General features: G+C 35.7%; 1 protein-coding gene across 4 annotated transcripts; it reads left to right on the top strand.

Moving 5' to 3' along the window:
• LOC135626207 (putative MO25-like protein At5g47540) lies at positions 1-26269 on the top strand. 4 transcript variants are annotated; one of them, XM_065131352.1, is made up of 11 exons: positions 1-340; positions 1949-2110; positions 2291-2409; positions 4878-4952; positions 7040-7133; positions 22570-22629; positions 24531-24599; positions 24849-24947; positions 25438-25482; positions 25574-25676; positions 25904-26269. In XM_065131352.1, the coding sequence occupies exons 1-11, from the start codon at positions 221-223 to the stop codon at positions 25963-25965; spliced, it is 1008 nt and encodes a 335-aa protein (XP_064987424.1). In that variant the 5' UTR covers positions 1-220; the 3' UTR covers positions 25966-26269. The 4 variants fall into 4 exon arrangements, with proteins under 4 accessions (XP_064987424.1, XP_064987423.1, XP_064987425.1 ...); XM_065131351.1 differs by having other exon boundaries at positions 22570-22687; positions 24541-24599; XM_065131353.1 differs by lacking the exons at positions 25438-25482; positions 25574-25676 and having other exon boundaries at positions 22570-22687; positions 24541-24599.
• The last annotated feature ends 352 nt before the right edge of the window (positions 26270-26621 follow it).

Genomic DNA, 26621 nt, shown 5'->3' with positions numbered 1-26621 from the left:
TTGTTGTTTTTTATGGACGTCGCTCTTCGTTGTTGTCGTTCGCCAGCGAAGGGAAGCCGCCGCCGATCGAGCACGCGGTCGACGCCTGCTGTCTCGAATCCCCCGTCGAACCCCAACGAGCCCTTACCCTAACCGTGGCGGCGGGGCCCTCCCTCGGGGGTGCCTCGCGATCTTGTGGTCCTACTTCATCCGGAGGCGTACGCGGCCGGCGGGGGGAAAGATGAAGGGCCTCTTCAAGTCGAAGCCGCGGACTCCCGCCGACGTCGTGCGGCAGACGCGGGACCTCCTTGTCTACTTCGATCTCGACCGGAACTCCCGCGACGCTAAGCGGGAGGAGAAGGTAAACATTGCTCTTCCTTCTTCTTCTTCTTGCGGGTTTGATGAATGAGCATGTTATTTCATATTCCTTTTTGTTTGGGAAGATTTGGATTAGGATTCCGTTTCTTGATTAAATGATGGTTTCCTTCTGTTGGCGATGGAAAATATAGGATCTTTAGCCATTGAAGTGGTAGAACTTGGGCATTCTTTGTTGAGTTCGATTTGTCTATTTTTGGTGGAGATGGATGTTCAGTATTTTGGTCTTTTAATCCTTTTTATGTGAGTGATTGCTTATTTTCATGTGGGAATTCCTCAATCTCTTTTCCCCTCTGTTATCTATTTGGAGAAACAGAAGATCGTAAAGCTGCCAGCTTGCGTTTTGTTTGTGAATAAGAATAAACCTCTGTTATAATAATTGTGCCATGAACAGGGAGGGCAAAAGTGGCCATCGTGGTGACCCATTTATTTGTTCTTGTGCACTTCTTGCCTTAACCATGCTGATACCCTTGTCGATGATCTTCGTCTACCTCGTGAAGTTTAAGTTTGTTAATTACCATTAATATGTTATGTTAAGCAGGATGATTGAAGTTGAGAGGAGCACTTGTTTTGTTGTTTGATTGCTTAGTCCCATAGATTATAAGAGATTTTCTAAGGCTCCTGTAAGGCTTGATGGGTTAGAGTCTTAGTTAAGAAGCAACATATCTAAAAATATTGTCATAAGTATGAGGATGGTAAGATGTTTTTTTATTTGTAAAGGGTAAGTGGCAAAGGCGGGATTCGAACCTAGGGCTTTGTGATAATGTGTCAAAGTCTTTAAAAGATAAGCTAGCTAGCACCTTTAGGATGTTATGTAGGGTTGTGAGGAAAAATAAGCAATATTTATTTTTGAGTAGTTAGGGTTTTAATGTATAAAGGATAAAATATGATGAAAGTTTTTGTTGAGAAAAGATAACATACAGTAGTAGGGACAAGATAATTATAAAGGTTGTTCAAATGAAACCTATAAATGTGTCATTTGGCAAGGTAAGATAATATACACCAATAGTGACAAGATAATTAGAGGTAGACCTAGGAATTTCTTTCTGAGAAAACATTAATTTAATGATTATTCAAAAGATCAATGACTGAGCAACCAATGTAAATAAATGGAAAAAGAGAGCAAATTTTGTAGCTTACAAATGGATCATATGATGGGTAGTTATCTGATGGTGGTAGGTTGACGACTAGTCTACTTCAAACATTTCATCTAAAAATGATTGGATAAACATGATTTAGAATTAATGGTAAATGATTACTTTTAAGTAATTATATAATGGAGTCTCCTACTTTCCTAAGCATTAGCTTTTGACAACAATCTCAAATACTCAATAAGCCCATTAATCATCATCATGCAATTAAAATTCATTCATCACTTAAGAAGAACTGGTTTTGGATAGTCAAGTTCGAGAATAATTAGTTAAAATATGATTTTTGCAGCTAGAGTTCCATTATTTGAACATTAAATTTATATATTTGCTTAAAAAATTAAAATTATGTTTGACCATTTAAAAGGCCCTCATCATCATTTCCTTCATGTTAAATTGTTAAGCATTTCTCTTTGATTTTATGTTTAACCCTCTTTTTTATTTAGATGGTGGATCTTTGCAAGAATATCCGGGAGTTGAAGTTTATTCTTTACGGAAACAATGAAGCAGAACCAGTCGCTGAAGCATGTTCACAACTGACTCAAGAGTTATTTAGAGAAAACACACTGCGTCTTTTAATTGTTTGTCTCCCAAAGTTAAACTTAGAAGTAAGTGTCACTTATCAGTTTTTATTATAATCTTTACAAACTTCCAAGGTTTATTCTGCAATTTGTATTTCACAAGCTTCTTAACAATTTTGTTTGTCTTCTGTTTTCATCCATTGATATTTTTTCAGTACGCTATCTTATAATTTGGTCATTGAGATTCAGTTTTGTAAAACTTTGCAGGCTCGTAAAGATGTTGCTCAAATTGTGGCAAATTTGCAAAGGCAACAAGTCCATTCACGATTAATTGCGTCTGATTATTTGGAAGCTAACAAGGATCTTTTGGACCTTTTGATCTCTGGGTGAGATTTAAGTCTAAAGTTACGTATGTAACACAATAATCTTTATATGCATATATTCTTGAGAACACTTACCATTCTTCTTTTGCTGTCAGAACTATTAGGAACTAGTCGGCACTAAGGGGGGGGGGGGGAATTAGTGCAGCGGATAAAGTTATGTCGGTTCAAAAACTCGTTGCGATTAAACCCGTTTCAGAAGATGTTAACTTGAAAGCATACATAAGAGTGTAGTGGATGTAAAGTAAGTAAGACAGTTTGCAGTTAAGGTAAATAGCAAAACAGAAATGCAAACCGAATTATAGTGGTTCGATCGTCGTGACCTACATCCACTCCACTGATTCCCCTTCTGTCAAGGCCACCGGCATCTACTAACGATCTTCCTTCAATGGGCGAAGATCAACCACCCTTACAACTCGATTCTCCTTTTGACAAGTTCAGGAGAGAACCTTTACAACCTCCTCTTACTCCTCTCTCAAACTACACTAACACTTAGAGCTTTGAGAGGAGTCCTCCCAAGATTACAACAGCGTTTTTCTACTTTTATAGCTCTCAAATCTTGTGTAGTTAACCAGGGATGAGAGGGGCATTTATAGGCTTCAAGTGGATTCAAACTTGAAACCTAAAAGTGTCTCATCCCGGGTTTCCCGGGTCCTGGCGGTACCACCGCCTGCAGCACTGACACTGGACGGTACTATCGCCTGACACTGACACTGGGCGGTATCACCGCCCAGTCTGAGGGTACAACCTCCTGACACAGTCTCGGAGACTGTGCCATGACGGTGCCACCTGTTGGGTCATTGTTTGGGCCTTTCACTTGGCCTAACACAGTCTATACATGGGCCCAATTGGCCCCTAATTGGGTTGGCCCAATTCCAATCCCAATTATGTGCTAACTACGAAATCTAAGGCATACACTAAGCAAATCCGGTCCGATTAGTCTAGGTTTCTTTCGGCGATCTTCCGGCGAACTTCCGATGATCTCTCGGCAATGTTCCAACAAACTCCCGGCAAGCTCCTGGACTTCACTCTTGGTGAGTTCCGACTAGCTTCTTCGGCAAGCTCCTGGTCTTCTTGGTCAATTCCGACAGAACTTCCGACGAACGTCCGGACTTCCGACGAACTCTCGAACTCCCAACGAAGACTCGTTCTTGACTCCGGGGCTTCTTTTTGTTTTATACCTTAATCACCATCGTAGTTAATAATGCACAAATAAAACCTACTTCGATCTAGACAATTATTACAAAGCTTGAATCATGTTGTCCGGTATGTCATTGGTTCATCGACGCTTCGTTCGATTCTTCGGCGCATCGTCCTCTCTTGTGGCCTATTGTCTAATCAGCCAGTTGACCTCCGCAACTCCGATTTCCTTGGCATAATTTCCGCTCTTTTTGGCCCGATGTCCGAACTCATGGTCCGAAGCCTTCTGCCGATACGTCGATCGATCCTCCGGCTCAACGTCCAATCTTCTGACATGTTCCACTCTGGTCCAATATGATTCTTCCTGCTTTTAATTGTCTCTCCCTGATCGAAGCGTCGTGCGTCACTCAAAACACAGATTAAATCATAAACACTCTCAATTGGTTTCATCATCAAAATCCGAGATTCAACAAGAACTAGCTATGAACTTGTTCTTAAATATATGCTCCATATGTGTCCTTTTTTCCCTTGAGGGTTTTCGTATTTTTATATTTTGCAGCTGATGTTACTTTGGTTTGTTTACTGATTTATTTCTTGGAGAAACTCTTGGGTCCTTATGGTGATAATTTATGTATATGTAGGACAAATTATTAATTTAATGCAGTGAACTATATCTGTTCTTATACCTGTTATCATTGTGTAGTATCTTGTAATTTGCTGCATCATGTATAAACTATGTCTAGGAAACTTTATATTTATCTGTTAAATTCATCAATTTATATTTAATTGAACAATAGCGGCATCAACAGTACAACCAAATGAAAGATTTTTTGATTTCTGATTTGGACTTGGAAAAAAAAATTCGTCTGAGGATAAATAAATCTTCTTAAACTTATTCATTTGCAATAAGGATCTTATCCTGATCTAGTAGGGTACTCAATGTTTTTAATCTACAACATATAGATGATCACCAATTCTATAAATTGACAATCTATTGGGATAGACATTTGTAAGATTTGCCTATGTTAGTTGTGCAAAATTATTTTAGTTGTACGAAATTTGGAAGAAAAAAATTCAGTTGAGATGGAGTGGATGACTTGCATGAAATAAAGGGAAAAGAGAATACACCTGTAATGTTAAACATGAGTTGAAATTGGAAAAAAGATTTCAGATTTACAGCTGAAGTCAGCAGTTTCGTTTTCCAGTTTCCATATTTTTTGTTATTGGGTTTCATGTGTTGCTGACAAATTTGAGTTTGAGCTTTGTTTTTTCCTATGACAATCTATATGAATGGATTCATGTTATTCTTGGACATTGACATGTTGCTTATGTAGGTATGAAGACATGGACATTGCTTTACATTATGGACCCATGCTTAGAGAATGCATTCGACATCAGTGTATAGCAAGGTATTTGTCAGTGGCCTGATGTCTATGGCCTATTTTTCTGATGTGTAGAAGATTCAACATCTTAAAGTGATCAGTAGAGAAGTTTCCCTTATGCATATTGAAATGGTGTTGACATATTATGCTATCATAAAATGGATCTTAAGATGAATAGGCAGGGCACAGGGCTCCCACCGGTCCAGCATTTGGGGCATGGTATGATGGAAGGTATACAGTTTCGAATGATACCACCCGGTACGGGCAGTATGTACCGGTCCGATACTAAACCGGTATGTGGACAACTCGCTATCGGGCGGTATATATATATATATATATATATATATATATATATATATATAAAGACGATGTCATCTTGTTTTTCTACGATGTCGCCTTGCTTGGGGAGAAGAGAGGCGACGTCGCACATTTAAAAAAAAAAAATATATAAATATAAATATATAAATAAATAGATATATAAATAAAAGATTATATATATATATATATAGGCGACATCGCCGAGCCTGGGGAGAAGAGAGGCGACGTCGCCGAAGCAACGTTGCCGAATGCTAAACTCAACCATTATGCCATAACAATTGGATTTTGATTATATCAGTCAACATTCAGGTCAAATCAGCTTCCAATGGTCAATTTAACCATTGGGCCCTGTTTTGGCCTTTAAATCTTCCTCCCTCCTCCCTCTTTCACTCACTCTCATATTCACTCTCTTTCTCAATCTTTATTATTTTCTCCCTTGTTTAATCTTCATAATCAATAATTGTTGCAACCTCTTGATTTGGATAAAAGAAGGATTAAAACTTGGGATTGGGTGAACTTTCTCTCCATTTGAAGGTATTTGGCTTCTTTTTATGTTTTATTTATCATTTCACATAATTAGAGGAATATTAATGCATATTTAGGAAGATTAAGTGTGATTATGGCCATTTTATTCATTTATGCTTAGATAACCTAGAGTTTCATCCTTATAACCTGGAATTTTTGTTTGTTTATAAATTAGATATATTTTATTCTTATCTACGTATAATATACAAAGAAATTAGGAGAAAAACCTCTAAAATAGGATATTATAAATTTTGGTTCATGTTTTGTCCCTCTTTTCGAAATAACGATGCATACCGATCCGCCCAACGATCGATACGGCCGGTCGGGAAGAGATGGTGTTTCTTGGTTTGGGGAGGGTTAGTGTATGCAATTATAGTCCATGTGATATCATACACATACCTCTTTATATGTTGTTCTTCTTCATAAAAGACAATCTATGTTTGGCAATAAAAATAGTTTTTAAAGACATCTTTTTAGTTATGAAAATCAATTGTATCTTCAATAATATGGGATCTACTCTTAAGACTTTCTTTGGCCAAAAAAGAAATCCATTGAGTTCAAAATTTAGAACAACTTAGTGATACAATATGAGTCTCCCTATTTTTGTTAGTGATTTAAATTTTGAGAATGATTGACCCTTGATGCTGTTTGTTTCGGATGATCTCAAGCTTACGTTTTTCATTGTTACACATTGGTTAATTTGAGCTTTAGATTTTGGATTAATGTGCTCAAAAGCTTCATATTAATCAAAGCACTGAAAACCAGTTGGAAATTTATCTGATGCAAGGGAGATATTAAGTCTATTTGGGGGCTAAAAGGAGCAATTATGGACAGAATTACTTTGAATGTGCATTAAGCTTTTAAATGGAGAAACTTTTAAGGCTCTGTTTGCATGGGCAGGCCATCAGAATTCAGAAGTATGATTTCTTGTATGCATTCTGCCATATATCTGCAATTTTGTTGTTGCAGCTTTTCTTTTAAAAAAATCAATATGGTAAATCTGGACGATTGTTGATTCGTTATTTGTGTTTATAATGCAAATTGTTAGATCATTCTTAAGAATATTAGGAGTACATGCAGTAAACTTAGCAATGTGGTCCTTTGGACTATGGCAATTATTATCTGCTTCAACAATTTTTATCTTTATCTAATATGTTTGCTTCCAAGTTAATCTATTAATATAAAAATATATCACATCTTTTTAATTTAAGTTCTCTTAATAAGAAAATTTTCTGATCACATGGATAACATATAGTAAATCTCTGTTGCAGGTATGTTTTAGAGTCTGATCACGTGAAGAAGTTCTTTGAATATATTCAGCTTCCAAATTTTGACATAGCATCTGATGCCTATTCAACTTTTAAGGTCAAATTACTGATACAAGCTACTTAATTCTTTTTCTTACTTCTCCACAATTTTATGCTCACCAGTTAATTAAGCTAGAGTTTACATCTTTTGATTTTCTAACTAGTTTTGCTGTTGCACATTAACATAGTATCAAAAAAGTAGGAGGTACCTAGTGTACTCTTCATCTCCTGTAGTAAGTACTACTGTGAGTGGCTCAAAACTATTCTGTTTGCATTTTGAGCATACAGATTGGGACGGTTCTTTTAGCATAAGTTTTATGTTGGTAGATTTATGGATTACAAATGATTTGATTAGGTAATATACAAATTCCCATTTCTCACAAAACTCCCCGATTCAGGTTGGGCCTGGATCGATCATCAAAAAGTTTAAAGTAATAAAAAATTCCACAAAACAAAATAATGGATGTAATGTATAAAATTAGTAAGACCATGCATGCTCTTTTGAATTTTTGATACAATGTTTAAATAAAAAGTATAAATTAGCTTGTATTGAGAAATATACTGAGATATTAAAGAATTAAAGAGAAAATAAAATACTCATCTTTTTAAACATGATATAATAGATGAAAAAAAAGAACCTATGTTTTTAAGAAATTGAACTTTTTAATACCATTTGCATTCCTTTCAAATATTAAAATTTTTTTACATGAGAAATTTAATAAGTTGAAAGATAAACTTCCTTTTGCTGTAATGGAGAAGATATTCTGTGCTTTTTCTAGTTTCTAGTCTCAGTGTGATCTAACTATTCCCTTTCTGGTTATTTGAACTTTATCCTGTTTGCAAATTCTCATTTTTTTTGTCCTACATCCATTAGTTTCTTGCTGACCTATGACTCTCTTCGTCTTTTTCCATGAATCGTTCTTCTCTTCGTCTCCTTTAATCATTCTCAATATACATACTGGGGCTCTCATCATAATGGTCTGATCATGACATGAAATCCAACCACTACGTATCGTGCCCATTGATCAGATAGGGTTTGAATTAATCAAAATTATTGGTTAGTAGATTGATGACCTAGACCCAAATTTTTGCAGATCTAGTTAAAAGATTGCTATGCCTACATACTATACCAACGTTAAGGTGGCATGAGGTTTGCATGCATGCCATGCCCCTTGCATACCATGGTATATTCCCCAGGAGGGTCATGAAACTGAATGACACAAGATATACATATTACTACAGTATGTGTCAAGTTGTTCGGTACCATATGGGCGATATGGGGATGGGGCATTTACATAAATTTAAGTTGAATTTCTGGAATTTACCCTTTGGTATCTATTTGTCTCTAGATGCTCAATTTTGACTTTGCACAACCTTTTACAGAATTAAGTCAGTTGAGTGATAACTATTCAGTGATTAGCCTATGTTATAAGACTAATAGCAAAGTTGGATGAGAATCTATCTTCATATGTGATAAGAGAGAATATTAGTGGTTTTATAGAGTTTATAATTGGTTCTTGAAAGAAGGTGATGGAACTCTATTGGGAATTTTCCATGTTTCACACGAGATTGATTTACGGGACATTATTGGAAGAGGGAGATATTTAAGCATAGCAATAATTTTGAAGTACAATGTGGCAAGTTGATGACTGTTTAGTTCTATGTTTTTAAGAATTCTCTGACTTGCATAGATTTTCACTTAACAATTGTAATTAAATTGAGAGTTTTCAGATATGGAAGTTAATACTAGGAATGAGATGCACTTGCCCTAGTTATTCAATTGATTTTTTTTTATTCATCTCTGTAGTTGAATACCTCATTCAAGAACTATTTTTCAGCCTACCTGTAGGAATCAATAGAAATCCACTTTAATTATTTGATTCCTCTTTACCTACAAAAACTCGTATTTGATAAATAATTTATTATTTTACTCTAAGCTCCAGTTTTTCTAGTGAAAACATATCACCCTAAGTAAATCATCTCATGGCTATTGAGGATGAATCAAATCATATGATTGTATTTCTTAATCTTTCTAACTTACTTTTATGGTATTAAGGTTGAAAGGTCTTTTATAACCGCTGATGAATGACGGTATTGATTCATGGGTTGGACTGGTACATACAAGTCAATGCCAATCTTGGAACTGCATCCACAATATTGTATTATACACTATGTGTCATTGATGCATCTTTGTGGTAACAATTGTTGCCTTATCCTCATTAAGAACACTTGTCCGAGGAGCCTTGTGAGACGAGTATGAATGTGACATGTATAGTTAGGGATGTTGGAATGCACTATAACTTTTGTTGCCATTATTGACTTGTTGATATGTATCATAAGAACGATTAAACTCAAAAAAGAATGAGCAACTATCACCAAACATCTAATGACCATAGGATCCTCCATAATATAAAGGCTATAAATACGATGAACTCTCATTAATGCCAACATCGTAAAGGTTCTATCGAATCCGCCCAAAGTCATTGACTACCTTTCCTTTTCTTTTATCCTTTTGACTATAAATGATATATGTGGATTCTTGAGCTATGATTTGAATTTTGGTTGACATGCATAGAGTGCTTCTCCTTTGTGTTGAATCTCGAATTTTGATGATAAAATCAATTGATGAAGTTATGAATTAATATGCGTTTAAGATAAGTGACGCAGGAAAAACTTTGATCGTAGACTTGAATCATGGAAGCAGAATCTAACGTTGTGTCGGAGAGCATCATGTCGGATGATTGGTCAACGTGCTAGAGGATAAACTTCGTGCCATGAGTTTGAGTATCGGGCTAGAAGAATCGGGTATTGCACTAAGATGATCGGGTGTTACGGGAAGTCAACATGCCGATTGGGCAGTATGTCGAATGAGAGGACGAAGTGCCGAAGGATCAGACGAAGTGCCGGTTGTACTAATGACATACCGGACAACGTAGGCTTCATGATTGTAATTAAGTCTTGGTCAAAGTTTAGAGTCTAATTGAGTCGGTTTTGGGGTGTAACCATGCCAACTCAATTAGGGGCCCATTGGGTCTGAGTTTGGATTGTTTTGGGCCAAGTAGAAGGCCTATTCAATAACAAGGTTAGGTAGAATCACCTATGAGCTGGAAAAGTCGAGGGCACACTTTTCCAAGCTGTTAGGCGATGGTATCGCCAGACTTAGCGGTGGTACTGCCTAGTGTCAGTGTGTCAGGCGGTGGTACTACCCAGCATAGGCGATGGTACCGCCTAGTGGCAATGCTACAGACGGTGGTACTGCCCAGCATAGGCGATGGTACTGCTAGGACTCGGAAAACTCGAGATGAGACCTTTTTTGGCTCTATTTTTGAAACCATTTGGGGTCTATAAATACTCCAGTTATTTCTGCTTGGGAGAGCACGAAATTGAGTTGAAAGGGGGGAAAGAATACTTGAGAAAAATCGAAAATTCTCTTAGGATTTAGAGTCTATTTCTCCTAGAGTTAGAAATTTTCTAACGGAGGAGTGAGGTCTAAAAGAGAGGTGGAAAGGTTCTCTCCTGAGCCTGTGAAAAGGAGAAAGAGTTGTAAGAGGGTAGTTGATCTTCGCCCGTTGAAAGAAGATCGGTAGTGAATGCCGATGGCCTCGACGAAAGAGGAATCGGGAGTGAACGTAGGTCACGACGACTGAACCACTATAAATCTGGTTTGCATTTACTTTATGCTTTTCATTTACATTGCAAATTGATTTCTTACTTTCACTATGCTTACAAACGTGTTTTCAAGTTAACATCTTTCCGATACGGGCTTTATCTAACAAAGTTTTCGAATCGACGTAATTTTACGAAAGCACTAATTCACCCCCCTCTTTTAGTGTCGATTTCAGTCCTAACGGTTGGTATCATAGCCAAGTTTTTCTTAATTGATTTAACACCCAAGAGAATGGCTTTTACTGGCAATCTAGAGGGTCACTCTATCATTCGTCCTCCTATGTTCAATGGGACGGACTATACGTATTGACAAACACGAATAAGAGTTTTCTTGCTTTCTATGAATTTTAATTTATGGAATATCGTTGAAAATAATTTTTAAAAGTCTTTTAAACCAATGAATGAATGAAATGATTTGGAGAAGAAAATTTTTTCTTTAAATATTAGAGATATGAACGCTCTATTTTACGTTTTAGACAAAAATAAGTTTAATTGTATTTCTTTATGCGAAACTGCACATGAGATTTGATGCACACTAGAAGTAACTCATGAAGACATGAATAGAGTTAAAGAGTCTAAAATAAATCTTTTGATGCATAATTTTGAATTGTTTCGAATAAAGCCAAGTGAAATTATTGTTGACATTTACACCTATTTTACGGATGTCGTCAATAGTTTGAAAGCTCTTGGAAAATGATTTTTTAATCTTGAACTTGTAAACAAGAATCTAAGATCTCTTCCAAAGAGTTGAGATCCAAAAGTAACGGTAATACAAGAAGCAAAGGATTGAACAACTTTCTGCTTGAAGAACTTATCGATTCTCTAATGACATATAAAATGATATATTTGGCACATGACGAACATGAGAACAATCTTCCAAAGAATATGAAGGATTTGACACTTAGAATAAAAAAAGATCACTCGAGTAAAAGCTCAAGTGATGATGACCTTGAACTCCTCACAAGAAACTTCAAAAAATTCATAAAACATGAACTTAAGAACAAAAACGAACTTAAAAATAAGAAGCTGCCAAAGAAGAAGAAAATACTTAAGGTGACTTGGGACGAATCGAGTACATCCAAAGACGAGGAGCAAACCAACAAAGGCGAGGTGGCGAACTACGCCTTAATGGCTCTCGATGACGAGGTAAATGACTTAACTGAAATGTATTTACCTTACAATGAATTATTTGATGCATTCAATAATTTGTATGATAAATTTAAATTAGTTGGTAAAAATTATAAATTACTAAAAAAGGATAATGTTTCTCTTTCTAATGAATTTGAAAAATTAAAAAAATGAGCATGATAATTGCATGTTAACTCTTGCATTAAATGTGAAGAATTAGATTCATGCAAAAAGAAAAAATTATTATTACAACAAACATTAGATAAATATAAAATTGGTAGTAAATCTTTAAACATTATTCTTACCGATAAGAGTCATGTTTATAAAAAGGAAGGAATTGGATTTGTAACACTCAACAAAACCCAACTATCTTCGTTAAAGGACCCATATTATATGTTTCTTATGAAAATAGATGTAATTTTTGTGGTAGATTGGTACATTATGCCTATAGATGTTCATTTAAAAGTATGACTCACATAAATTAGTTTGGGTTCCTAAAGGAACCATAAATGACCTTATATCAAAAAACAAGATAGGTAGATCTAAACATGAGGGATCCAAAGTCAAATGGGTACCTATGGCAAACCCACCTTTCTTGTATACAACTCTATAATCGAAAGCTATGAGCAAAAATGATAAATTGATATTGAATGCTCAAGGCTTATGACTAGAGATCTAACACACTTCACAAAGTTCAGTAGCCGAAACAAAATGATTTTGATTGAAAATGCTTTATGTTTAATAAAATCATTTTTGATGATTTAATGATTTAATTATACATGATGATATGAAGTAATAATGATATTTGTGATTTATGGCTTATTGATCTTGATGATTTTTATGATGAAATTTGCTTTTTCGGTTTTAAACGACGATGCATGTTTTTATTTGGCATAAACGATAAAGGCATGCTTGTGTGAAATAAATTACATAAATTGAAACACATAAAAGGGGAATGTATTTTTCTTGAAAATTTCTCTATCTCTATCTTATCGATTTTTCAATAAAAGATTGATAAATCTATTTATGTCATTTTGAATCTCTTGAAAATGATTTTGATGATTTGACGATTTAAATTTGAATGAGTTTTATCTATATCATGATCTTGAATTCTCGGAATCATAACTTGAGATTTTGATGATTGAAATATTGATGTAAATTTATCTTTGTTATTTATCTTTGTCATGATTTGAAAATTGATGTAAAGGGAAAAAAATTACAAAGGGGGAGAAGTTATGATGATGATATGAAATTATGCATGAAATACTTATGATGATAATGCATGGTAAGATGTAATGTACTTTGATATTTTGATACCATGATAATTTGTAATGGTTTGGAATTGTGTATGTTATATCTTGATGACTAGAAACTATGCTTAATTGATGATGCTCAATGTATGAAATTTTATATATGATGATGTGATTCATGATTAAAATCATTTCAACATGGATTAGAAGGTTATCATTTATTTGAATGATGCTTCATTTCAATTATGACATGTTGATAGGGGGAGTTTAGTTTAAACTTCGTCATCAATTTATTGTCATCATAAAAAAGGAGGAGATTGTTGAATCTTGTATTTTGATGATGAAATCAATTGATGAAATTATGAACTAATATGCGTTTAAGATAAGTGACGTAGGAAAAACTCTGATTGTGGACTTGAATCATGGAAGCAGAATCTAACGTTGGGTCGGAGAGCATCATGTTGGATGATTGGTTGACGTGCTGGAGGATAGATTTCGTGCCATAAGTTCGAGCATCGGGCCAGAAGAATCGGGCATTACACCAAGATGATCAGGTGTTGCGGGAAGTCAATATGTCGATCGAACAATACACCAAATGAGAGGACGATGTGCGGAAGGATCGGGCGAAGTGCTGGATGTACCAATGACATGCCGGACACGTAGGCTTTATGATTATAATTAAGTCTTGGTCGAAGTTTAGAGTCTAATTGAGTCGGTTTTGGGGTGTAACAATGTTAACTCAATTAGGGGTCCATTGGGCCTGAATTGGGGTTGTTTTGAGCCAAGTAGAAGGCCCATTCAATGACCCAAGGTTAGGTAGAACCACCTATGAGCTGGAAAAGTCAAGAGCATACTTTTCCAAGCTGTCAAGCGGTGGTACCGCCTAGTGGCAATGCTGTAGGTAGTGGTACAGCCCAACACAGGCAGTGGTACCGCAAGGACCCGGGAAACTCAGGATGAGACCTTTTTTGACTCCATTTTTGAAGCCATTTGGGGTCTATAAATACTCCAATTATTTCTGCTTGGGAGAGCATGAAATTGAGTAAAAAGAGGGGAAAGAATACTTGAGAAAAATTAGAAACTCTCTTAGGATTTAGAGTCTCTTCCTCCTAGAGTTAGAAGTTTTCTAAAGGAGGAGTGAGGTCTAAAAGAGAGGTGTTAAAGTTCTCTCCTGAGCTTGTGAAAAGGAGAAAGAGTTGTAAGAGGGTAGTTGATTTTCGCCCGTTGAAAGAAGATTTGTAGTGAATGCCGGTGGCCTCGGCAAAAGAGGAATCGAGAGTGGACGTAGGTCACGACGACCGAACCACTATAAATCTAGTTTGCATTTACTTTATGCTTTTCATTTACATTGTAAACTGATTTTTTACTTTCACTACGCTTACGAACGTGTTTTCACGTTAATATTTTTCCGATACAGGCTTTATCGAACAAAGTTTTCGAATCGACGTAATTTTACAAAAGCATTAATTCATCTCCACCTCTTAGTATCGATTTCGGTCCTAACACTTTGTCCATTCCCCACCTTATGGTTGCGTAGCCAGAACAATAAAATGGCCATCGTCGTTTCCAATATCAATCGAGGCATTGTTGTTGACATCGTAATTGTCTCTATAAACCTCACGAGGCATTGATTGTGCAGGAGAAGGTGTCTCATCGTTGGAGTACAATTGTTGCTCGCCAATTCTTTCTAAAGGATCAATTGATGCCACAACCTCTCACATATGTGATTGTTGGATGACATGAACCCTACTAGATTGACACCTTGATGTACAATCGACACGTCCTGACCGACCGTGCTCTTCCTCCTACTAGGATGATGTTCCTCTTCTTATATAGCTTCAGTGATGAAATGAGATATATGCGAGTGTCTCATATCTCATCAAGCGAAGGACCCCCTAGGTTTCCTGTTGCATCGACCCATTTCAACGTTGGTCGAAAATCTTCATTGTAGAACTTAATAGTCAAAAGGATTAATCTGTAGCTCCTTGGTTCCATATCGAGCTCAGCCTATTGTAGCCTTAGAGGTATATTGTAGTGCACATATAGAAGCTTCCCGAGGCATCCATATGATAGTCGATTGCACAGGGTTTGCCGTACCGAGCACGAGTCGAAACGTCGGTACGGTACGGTACGGCGAACCTTGCGATTGCATACCCTCATGTGAATCAAGGTAACTGATCAATTATGTTCGAAGTTGGTTATTCCTTAATTCCGACCAATGTAGCCACAATGGATGCACTACCGATGATGGTGGTTCTCTAAATGGTTCTCAGTGACGTACATGTTTCTAAACCTTATCACCTGATTATTACTTCAGGATCATTTTCCTATAAAAAAATTGTAATAAGTTATGACTAATGACCCTAGTTGGATCTAATGGAAAAACTGACACTAATTAGTTCGAATTATACTTTAATCATATTAAAAATAATAAAATAAACCTTAATCAACCTATAAGTTCAAAATCAAACAACTAGTAACAGTTGTAATTAGGCCTAATTACCCCAAATTTGAGCCTAAATGTAAGAGAATGCACTTAATTAAGCCTAAACTTAATAGAAAGACACTAATAATGCTTAACAAGTTGTGATTAGGTCTAATTACCCGTAATTTGGTCCTAAAAGTAAGATAATTGACCTAATTGAGCCTAAACTTAAGAAAAAAGATAATAATCACCCTTAACAAGTTGTGATTAGATCTAACTGCCCCCTAATTTGGGCATAAAAGTAAGATAACAGACGCAATTGAGTCTAAACTTAAGAGAAAAACACTAATCACCTTGATTCTTCCTAATTATGGAATAATAACTAATAAGCATCTGATTATATGAATTGATAAATAAAGCATAATAATAACATAAATACCTTTAATCAGAGAGAATTTCCACTGAACCTCGAGTTCTAATCCTTCCAAAGGAAGAGCTTGATTTCCACTAATTACTAATTGATACCGAGGTGATGCGGAATAGGGGAAGTAAAGTAGAAAAGATTTCGAAAGAAAAATCGACAATAGAGCTGTGTTTACTAGAATGAGTATTTCGGATAGAAAAGTCACAGTAGACAAGAAACGAACTCTCGAGGAAAAGTCGCAGTACAGTTGTATTTATTGGAATGAGTGTTATGTATAGAAAAGGCACAAACTCACGATAAAACTTAAATAAATCGAAAAAGAGCTCACCACCAAGTTAAAATCACAAAGGGATATAGAAAGTTCACCACCCCAAGGATTATAAACGAGAATACAGAACTGAAAACAAAACACTCACCACTCAAGGACGCATCCAAGACATACAGAGTTTAAGGGAGTACTCTAAGAGAGTTTCTGCCAAAATATCATCAGTTTTCTAAAGTTCTTTCTAAGCCCTAAACACCAAAATAAATACTAGTGCATGAAACAACCCTTCATACATAGGGAATTTCGAAATTAAGTGTTTTACAACTACTAACCAACTCCTTTAATGCATTCCTTGGTTATGCAGAAATGCACCTTGAAACAACTTTAACTTTATGCAGAAAATATGCTGATGAGCTGTCATATTTGAGTGTGCTGAGTTGAAGACTATGAGGCAACATTGTTGGCTGAAAAAAATACCATAGCATCAGCAAAGGCCATATGAGCAGATTGTAGCAAATTAGACACTCCCAATTTAATCTCCCTTAGTTGAAAAACACTTGTCCTCAAGTCCTTGTTTGTTTCGTTAACTTGATTGTGAAAATGACTTAAATCAGCAACATTAAATGTTGGGGACACTCTGTAATCTTCAGGTAGCTCGATCTTATAAGCGTTTTTGTCAATTCTCTTAAGCACTTTGAATGGACCATCAGCCTTTGGTTTCAATTTTTCAAATTTGCCTAGTGGAAACCTCTCCTTCCTTAGATGAATCCAAACCAAATCACCAACATTAAACTCCATATGTTTTCTGTGTTTGTTGGTAGCTTTCATGTACCTCTCATTTTGCTTTTCTATATTTGCTTTAACACCCTAATGTAGCTTCTTTATCTGCTTTACTCTCTTATCAACATCTCCACTAAATTGCTTAGTTGACGAATGAGGGACGAAGTCCAAAGGACCAATAGGATTAGCACCATAAACAACCTTAAAATGACTCTTACCAATACTATGATGCATAGAACGATTGTAGGCAAACTCAATTTGTGGAAGAATGAGATCCCACTGCTTAATATTCTTGCCAACATAGCTTATAAGCAAATTTCCCAAGCTTTTGTTCATTGCCTCAGTTTGCCCATCGGTTTATGGATGATGCGAGCTGCTGAAATTCAAAGAAGTACCTAGCTTCCTCCAAAGAGTTTTCCAAAAATGTCTAAAAAATTTTGAATTTCGATCAAACATCATAGTTCTTGGAATACCATGCAATTTAACAATCTCCTTAAAATACAAATCAGCAATATGAGATGCATCATTCGATTTATTGCAGGGAACAAAGTGAGACATTTTTGAAAATATGTCAACAACTTTGATAGAATCCTTGTTCCTTTGAGTTCTTGGCAGTCCTAAAACGAAATCAAGACTCACATCCTTCCATGGAGCATTTGGCACAAGCAATGGAGTGTACAATCTAGAATTTTGACTTCTTGTTTTTGCCAAATGACATACTCGGCATTGCTTTACATGTCTCTCCACATCTCTAAACATCTTTGACCAATAGAAGTTTGATTGAACAAGAGCTAGAGTCTTGTCTCTACCGAAATGTCCACCCAAAACACCATCGTGAGCTTCAGCTAAAATTACTTGTCTCAAAGAACAAGATGGAACACATAAAGCATTAGCTCGAAAAAAAAAACCATCAAAGATAGAAAGTTGTTGAAAGGAACTTGATTTGCAATTCTGCCATATTAAATCGAAATCCACATCATTCTCATAAAGATCTTTGAATGTTTCAAATCCAACCACTTTGACTTCTATTGCTGATAATAAAGAATGTTTTCTGCTCAATGTGTTAGCAACTAAATTTTGAACACCAGATTTATGCTTTATTGTAAAGTTATAAGATTGCAAAAACTCCACCCAAGCTGCATGCATCTTGTTTAGCTTGTGATGGTGATTAAGAACTTTAATACCTCATGATCAGAATATAGGACAAATGGCTTGGCAAGAAGATATTGACTCCAATGAGATAAAGCTCGATAAATGGCATAAAACTCCTTGTCATAGGTAGAATATTTCTTTCTAGTGTCATTTAGCTTTTCACTAAAAAATACGATGGGCTTTCCGTCTTGACTCAAAACAGCACTAATTCCTCCATTAGATGCATTACATTCAACCTCAAACACATTGTCAAAATTTAGTAGAACTAAGATAGGAGCTTCGGTCACCTTTCTTTTTAAAAGCTCAAAAGCATCATTAGCCTCACTAGTCCATTTGAATTTATCATATTTCCGACATTCGGTGATTGGAGTGACAATAGAGCTGAAACCCTTGATAAGTCTTCTATAAAAGAAAGTTAAGCCATGGAAACTCCTCACATCATGTAATGAAGCAGGTGTTGGCCAATTGAGAATAGCTTCTACCTTATTTTGATTCATCATGATTCCATCTTTTGAAACAACATACCCCAAAAACACAACACTAGAAGTAAAGAAATCACACTTCTTTAGATTAGCATAAAGTTTTTGTTGCCTCAAAATAAGAAAGATCTCTTTCACATGATTCATATGCTCCTCTTCGCTCTTACTGTACACTAATATATCATCAAAATAAACTACAATAAATATTCTAATGCATGGCTTAAATATGTGATTCATAAATCTCATGAAAGTGCTAGGAGCATTAGATAGCCCAAATGGCATAACCAACCATTTATATAAACCTTCTCTAGTTTTAAATGTTATTTTCCATTCATCTCCGGGCCTCATTCTTATTTGGTGATAGCCACTCTTCAAATCAATTTTAGAGAAAATATAAGCACCACACAATTGATCAGGTAAATCATCGGAATAGGAAACCGATAGTCCATTGTGATTTTGTTGATGGTGCGGCTGTCCACGCACATGCTCCAAGAACCATCCTTCTTAGGCACCAACAAGGCTGGAATCGCACAAGGACTCATGCTCTCCCGAATTAACCCCTTTTTCACCAATTCATCAACTTGCCTTTAAGTTTTTCATGCTCTTTGGGACTCATTCCGTATGCTGCTTTATTAGGTAGAATAACCCCCGGAATAAGATCAATATAATGTTGGATGTCTCTCAAAGGTGAAAGTCCATGTGAAATCTCTTCCGGTATAACATTTTGAAATTCTTTTAGGATTGGTTTCATGATTGCCGGTGTCTCCTTATGTTGTTCATTCTCCTCTACTACCACTAGAGCCATAACATGACCACCCTTTTCTAATTCTCCTTTGCATTCACCATAGGACATAAAAGCGCTAACTTCCTTCTTTGGTGTGTTGATTTCGGAAGGTTGTAATGGAGTTAAGATAATCTTCTTTTCATTTACCTTAAAAGAATAAGTATGTTTGTAGCCGTCATACAATATCCTTTTATCATAATGCCAAGGTCTACCCAACAGCAAATGACAAGCGTCCATAGGAGCAACATCACACCATACTTCGTCTTTATAATATTTGCCAATAGAAAACGAAACTAAATATATTTTAGTTACCTTGATGTCATTTCCTTTTTGTAACCAATATAATTGTACGGATGTGGATGAGGAATTGTGTCTAACTTTAGCTTCTGCACCATCTCTAAAGATACCACATTCTCAAAGCTGCCGCTGTCGATGATCACCAAGCATACCTTGCCAAGAGACGTGCATTTAGTGTGAAACATGTTTTTTCTCACCCAACTTTTATCCTCGGCCACATAAGACACTTGTAAGCTATGCTGCAATACAATAGACAATCCATGATCTGTATAAGTAACCTCTTTCTCATCTTCATCATATTTTGGTTCGTCGTCGGCTTCATCTACTTCTCCATCTCTATGATCTTCAACCAAAGTTACAATCCTCCTGTTTGGACAATCTGAAGCAATATGCCCAAAACCATGACATTTGAAGCATTTTCGGCCACTAGGGGTAGAAGAAGTAGGTATTTTTTTACTGCCAGCAGATTCTTCACCCTTTTCTTGTACCTTTGATGTCACCTTGCTTTGGGTGGAACTTCCTCCTTTTGTATATCCTTCTTTTGAACTGTATTGATAACTCTTTTCAAACTTCTGTTGTTTTTCAACTTTGAATGCCAGCTTGCTCATATCATTTAGACCAATATGGCTGTAGTTGAACCACTTTAGCAATCTCATATTTCAGACCTCCTAAGTATCTTGCAATTGTTTGCTCTTCCGGTTCCATAAGCTCTCCTTTTAACATCAGATTATCGAATTCTGTAGTGTACTCCTCCACACTAAGATCTTTTTGCTTGAAATCATGGATTTTGAGAAAGATCTCTTGCCTATAATTGTGAGGTAAATATTTTCTCTTCAGCTCCCTTTTCATTTTTTCCCATGTCACGATTTTACTCTTTCCCTCATGTTCTCTTTGTTTCTTCAGATTTTCCCACCAAAACGAAGCATTCCGTCTGAGTTTGAGTGCCACAAGTTTGACCTTCTTTTGTTCTGGTGGTTTATGAAAATCGAAAATTCTTTCTATTGTATTAAGCCAATCGATAAAGTCATCAACATTTATTTTACCTTTAAACTCTGGAATCTCCAATCTTGGGTTATATTTATTCTGTCACTCTTCTTGGACTCAATTTCTTATCCGACATCTTCTCGACTCCCTTGGAAGATGAGGTGTATCATCATCAGAAATAAACTCATAAACATCATTTTCATTCTGGTTGTGTGTACTTTGAAGTTCTTCGATTATTTCATTTTTTTTCTTGTAGACTACGCCGTAATCTTCGTAGCTGTAGCCTTAACGACTCAGCATCATCTTCATGGTCGCTACCTTCACCAACTATATCTTTTCCATTCCGCCTTGCCATGATCTTTAGCCTTTAGCTCTGATACCAAACTGATACCAGGGTGATGCGGAATGGGGGGAATAAAGTAGAATAGATTTCGAAAGAAAAATCGACAATAGAGCTATGTTTACTGTAATGAGTATTTCGGATAGCAAAGTCATAGTAAACAAGAAACGAACTCTCGAAGAAAAGTCGCAGTACAATTATATTTGCTGGAATGAGTGTTATGTATAGAAAAGACACGAACTCACGATAAAACTTAAATTAATCGAAAAAGAGCTCACCACCGAGTTAAAATCACAAAGGGATACAGAAATTTCACCACCCTAAGGATTATAAACGAGGATACAAAACTGAAAACAAAACACTCACCACTCAAGGACGTATCCAGGAGATACAGAGTTTAAGGGAGTACTCCAAGAGAGCTTCTGCCAAAATATCATCAGTTTTCTAAAGTTCTTTCTAAGTCCTAAACACCAAAATAAATACTAGTGCATGAAACAACCCTTCATGCATAGGGAATTTCGAAATTAAGTGTTTTACAACTACTAACCAACTCCTTTAATGCATTCCTTGGTAATGAAGAAAAGCACATTGAAACAGCTTTAACTTTATGCAGAGAATATGTTGATGAGCTGTCATATTTGAGTGTGCTGAGTTAAAGACTATGAGGTAACATTGTTGGCTGAAAAAAATACCATAGCATCAGCAAGGTCCATATGAGCAGATTGTAACAAATTAGATACTCCCGTGTCATTAATTAGCGAGTCTAATCAAGTTAGAGTGAGTCTGAGAGTGAGTGAAAGCAGGGAGAGGAGGCTGATTTGACTGTTGGAAGCTGATTTGACCCAAGATGAATTGGTACCAATCGAAATCCAACTGTTACCGATTGATTCGAGTTGGTAACGGTCAGGTTTTGACCATATCGTTTGATATAGGGGGCATACATCTCAGTACACCCCCCTGTTTTATACGTTCTGCTCAAAACGAAGCGGTACACATACCGGTCATTGGGTGGATAGGTACATGTTGCCCATTTCATACCATTTCGGGTGGTACATCAATCACTGGATTCATCAAAGGTCATTGCCATGGCTTAACCTTTAGTTAGATATCTTGCCATAATAAATTTTTTTTCTTTAATTAGTTTCTTCTAGTGAGTTTTTTAATTTTTCATTACTAGAGTTTGGACCTCTTCACTTGTCCGTTTTTGTGCTTTCATTCTACTCCTAAACAAATATTGGAGATCTCATTAGTAATAGAATTTGAGGAGTGTTCGACTAAACTAGATTAGAAATATAGGACATATTTAATTCCGACAACAGTATAGTGGAGATCTCATCTGAATTTTCTTTTCCATATTTTCATGGATATACTGAAAACCGATTTACCTATTGTACTTAGGAAATATCTCATTTCATTTCTTGAGTTGTTAAATGCAAGATATTATTTGTGATGCTGGTTATCTGCCTATTTGCTTTAAATTTAATCTGCAAACTGGTAATGCTTATGTTGTTGCAATACAGGAGCTCATGACAAGGCATAAATCAACTGTTGCGGAATATCTTTCTAAAAATTATGAATGGGTAATTGATCTCTTTCTTCTGGGTCTGGAGGCTTTTTTCCTCATTTTTCTTATTATGGGTAAGGTGTGAAAGCATCAGGTAGCTAGATCCAAATTATATCCTGAAATGATTGGAGTTTTAATCTAGTGAGTTTTAGTTTTAATGTTATTCTCGTAGTGGTCAAACTATTGAAGTTTTTAAATAATTCACTTATTCTCGATCTATTCTGAATTTATGGTTAGAATTTCTTCAGTTGATAGAATTACTTGATGCTTGTAACCAACTTGTAATTTAAACATCTTTTGAATGGGTTATATAAGTCACTGAACAATGGGCAGTGGAAATCAACAATATACAATTTAACTCAACTTGTATCCCAGTAATGTGAAAATATGTGTCATTGTATCTTCTGAACTGTATTAGGTTTCATATTTATTTTGGTTTTGAATCTTCACTAGTAATTTTGCAAAATGCTCATAAATCTATGTGCATGAAATGATATTCTGGCCTTGATGTATTGATCAACTACCGTTGTTTTGATGTAATTTTGCTATGTTGTTGGCACCAAATACCATCTGTTCTGGATTTCCTGCATTGTTAAAATAGCTTAGATCTGGATGCTGATATATTTTCTTTTAATGAAGTTCGAAAATTTTTATTTAGTGGTATTATGTACTTTTCTTGACCAAGCATGTTGACAATATTGCCCAGAACTTGATTTCATTTGCATTTGTTACTCGGAAATTTCATCCCGAAGGCCTTAAAGACCATCTCTTTTTTCCTTTTTTCTTTATGAAAATCAATATTTCCAAAAGTTCACTTTGGTTCTTTCACTTCTATCTTGTAGTTAGAGCCAGAGTAGTCATTTCTCATTTCTTAGCTCCTCACCTACACTTGCCTATAACTAGTTTATTCAAGACGTGCAAGGAAACATGGAGTTACAAAAAATGCAACCTTACTAGTGGAGACTCATTGGATAGTGGAAACATGTTCAACTTTTCTAAATAGAGGAAAATAGCTTTTAAATAAAAGCCTCTTATTAAATCCTAATGGCAGATGTTAAATTGGAAAAAAACATGTTAGTAGGAATATTGTACATTTGAGTAAGGATTATAATTTCGAATAATACTGCCCGTATCGGGCGGTACGTACCGGTCCATCAACAGACCAGTACATGGACCGCCCACTACCGAGCGGTATTATATATATAATATATATTATAATATATATTATAATATATATATTATATAAATATGCGACGTCGTCTCTTTCTCCCTAGGTGGGAAAAGGCGACGTTGCGTTGCCTCGGCAACGTTGCCGAAAAAGGCGACGCCGCATCGCCTCGGCAACGTTGCCGAAAAAGGCAACGTCGCGTCGCCTCGGCAATGTTGCTGAAATTTTTTTATTTATATATATAAATAAATAAATAAATATAAATAAATATATATATATATATATATGTAAGATTTTTTTCACTTATATATATATATATATATATATATATAAAAGTAAAAAAAATCTTATATATAGGTGATGTCGCCTCGTTTTTCTACGACGTCGCCGAATTATATATATATATATATATATATATATATATATATATTTATATATATATATATATATATACCGAACGGTATATCGCTTGGTATACAATATCGTACCGTATCAAGCGAATGTCGAAACTTCGGTACACTACGATATTTGAATCCTTGCATTTTAGTATAAGGGCATGAGAGATGAATGCTTCACCAACACATAACTCCATTGGTTGATTTACTTCATTTTTTATCTCTTTGATTAGATTCTTTCAATATTAGAACTGTGAAAGAAAAAATTATTTTCCCCATGGCTAGTCCTGTAAGGTTCCAGTGCAATATGTGGGATGTGTTGATAGCAATTTTTTAAACTATTTATCGTTCCAGTTTTTCGCAGAATTTAACTCAAGGCTGTTATCATCTCCCAATTACATCACAAGAAGGCAAGCTATCAAGGTAATTACAGTCCGTTACCAGATCATGTTTCTTTCTAGAGTAACATAACTCTTTTGGAACATTCTGATATTTGGCCTTCAACTTATTTTTTCTTAGAGATCTTCAACACATTCATGTTCAGTGGTTCTATTTGATATCTTGAAAGCCTGTGAAATGCCCCGATCTTTTGCTGATTAGATTCAGTTATTGCTTGAAGTATCTTCAGCTATCTATCTGTTGAAACGGTTGCCAACATCCTCTTTTCCTCAGCTTTTAGGTGACATATTACTGGACCGGTCAAATTCTGCAGTTATGGTGCGCTATGTTAGCTCAAAAGACAATCTTATGATTCTAATGAATCTCCTCAGGGTATGTTTAACTTGAACCTTTCTCAACAAGATTGATATGACTCCCTTTATATCATTTCCGGTGATTTTTACTTGGACAATTCCCTCTGCAAATTCTCGTATTTATCATTGTTACCCAGTAACTTGAAGAAGCATCATCATAGTGTCTTAAATTTTCAGATGTCACTTGTTCGCGGTGAAATCTCCATTACTTGATGAATATATCTGCTGGCATTGGTCTCTATTAGTGATAACTCATTTGAGCTACACTGTGGAGCTCTTATTTTGTCTAAACAGAAATTCCTTGATTTTTCTATATGTATTAAAACACTCATAATTGTTATTATTGTAGAACAATTGGTGATTCCATAATAGTTGATAAAATATTACCAAGTAGATGGTATTATGGTTGGTGAGTTTGTTTTGTGTAGCACTTATAAGTTCATTAGCTGCTGAGGTCTTGACCCAAAAGTATTGGTATTCTAAATATCCATATTGTCCTCTTATGTCAGGAATCAAGTAAGAATATTCAGATAGAAGCATTTCATGTATTTAAGGTATTACTTATTTCCATCGCTCTCTGTTCTTCGTCACCTAATCTTCTTAGATTTGACTATTTTTCCTTTTTTGGGTGTATAAAAATTTCAGTTATTTGTTGCTAATCAAAATAAGCCACCTGAGATAACAAGCATTTTGACTACAAACAAAAGAAAACTTCTTCGTCTACTCCAAGATCTCAAATTAGACAAAGGTACGCTGGATTAACATATCCTAGTTGTCTGATTACTTCATAGCACATGCTTGTGATATCTTATGTCATGTTTTTTGTTCAGAATATCAAGTTTGTATCGATAAAACTTGTATTCCTTGTTGTCGACTCGTGTTTACTTAGCTTCTTTGTGTGAGTGCTAACATAGGATCAGTACTCTTTTTGACATATTTTATGGATTCACTCTTTCTTGGATCAATTTTCTGCAGAAGACGAACAGTTTGAAGGAGACAAAGCCCAAGTCATCCAAGAGATAGAAGCACTTGATTAAGAGAATCTCTCTTTAATTGAGTTCGTGGAGTGCTGTTATTTTTCACTCTTATGCTGGAACTTGGTACCACACTTATTCAATGATTTCCTGTATGGTATGCAGTGCTATATGTTTTATCTACCAAGAAGGATGACGATGATATATGTTACTGTTGTTTCTTTCCATATTTCATCACGCCTCTTTATATGCTGGCTATTGTTGTGCAATCAATCATAAAGACTTTGTATTGGGGATGTGATTGATTGCATTCTTTTGTTTCTTGGCCAGAAAATTAATAAAGCATAGGCATTCTTTCGTTTGTTCAGACTTGATGGCATATGAATGCATTATTATGAGGTTTTGAACCTACAAAATCAACAAGCAGCAGGACTGTGAATGATACCGGGGAGGGTAAAAATGCAGAATGAATTTCGAAAGAACACCAATAGAATAGTTGTACAGATAGAAAATATCACAGAAGGCAATGAACGAACTCTTGAAGAAACTTTGGTAAAACGAAAAATAGCTCACCACCAAGTTTAAAATCAAAAGGGATACAAAAAGATCACCATCCTAATGACAATAAACAAGGATATAGAACTGAAAGCAAAAGACTCACCACTCAAGGACATATCCAAGAGATACAGAGTTCAAAAGAGCACTCCAAGAGAGCTTCT

Source organism: Musa acuminata, chromosome BXJ2-11 (genome assembly GCF_036884655.1).
Source record: "Musa acuminata AAA Group cultivar baxijiao chromosome BXJ2-11, Cavendish_Baxijiao_AAA, whole genome shotgun sequence".
NCBI classification, from domain to species: Eukaryota; Viridiplantae; Streptophyta; class Magnoliopsida; order Zingiberales; family Musaceae; genus Musa; species Musa acuminata.
The sequence above is the reverse complement of the archived record's forward strand: the minus strand, read 5'-3'. Positions and strand labels throughout refer to the sequence as shown.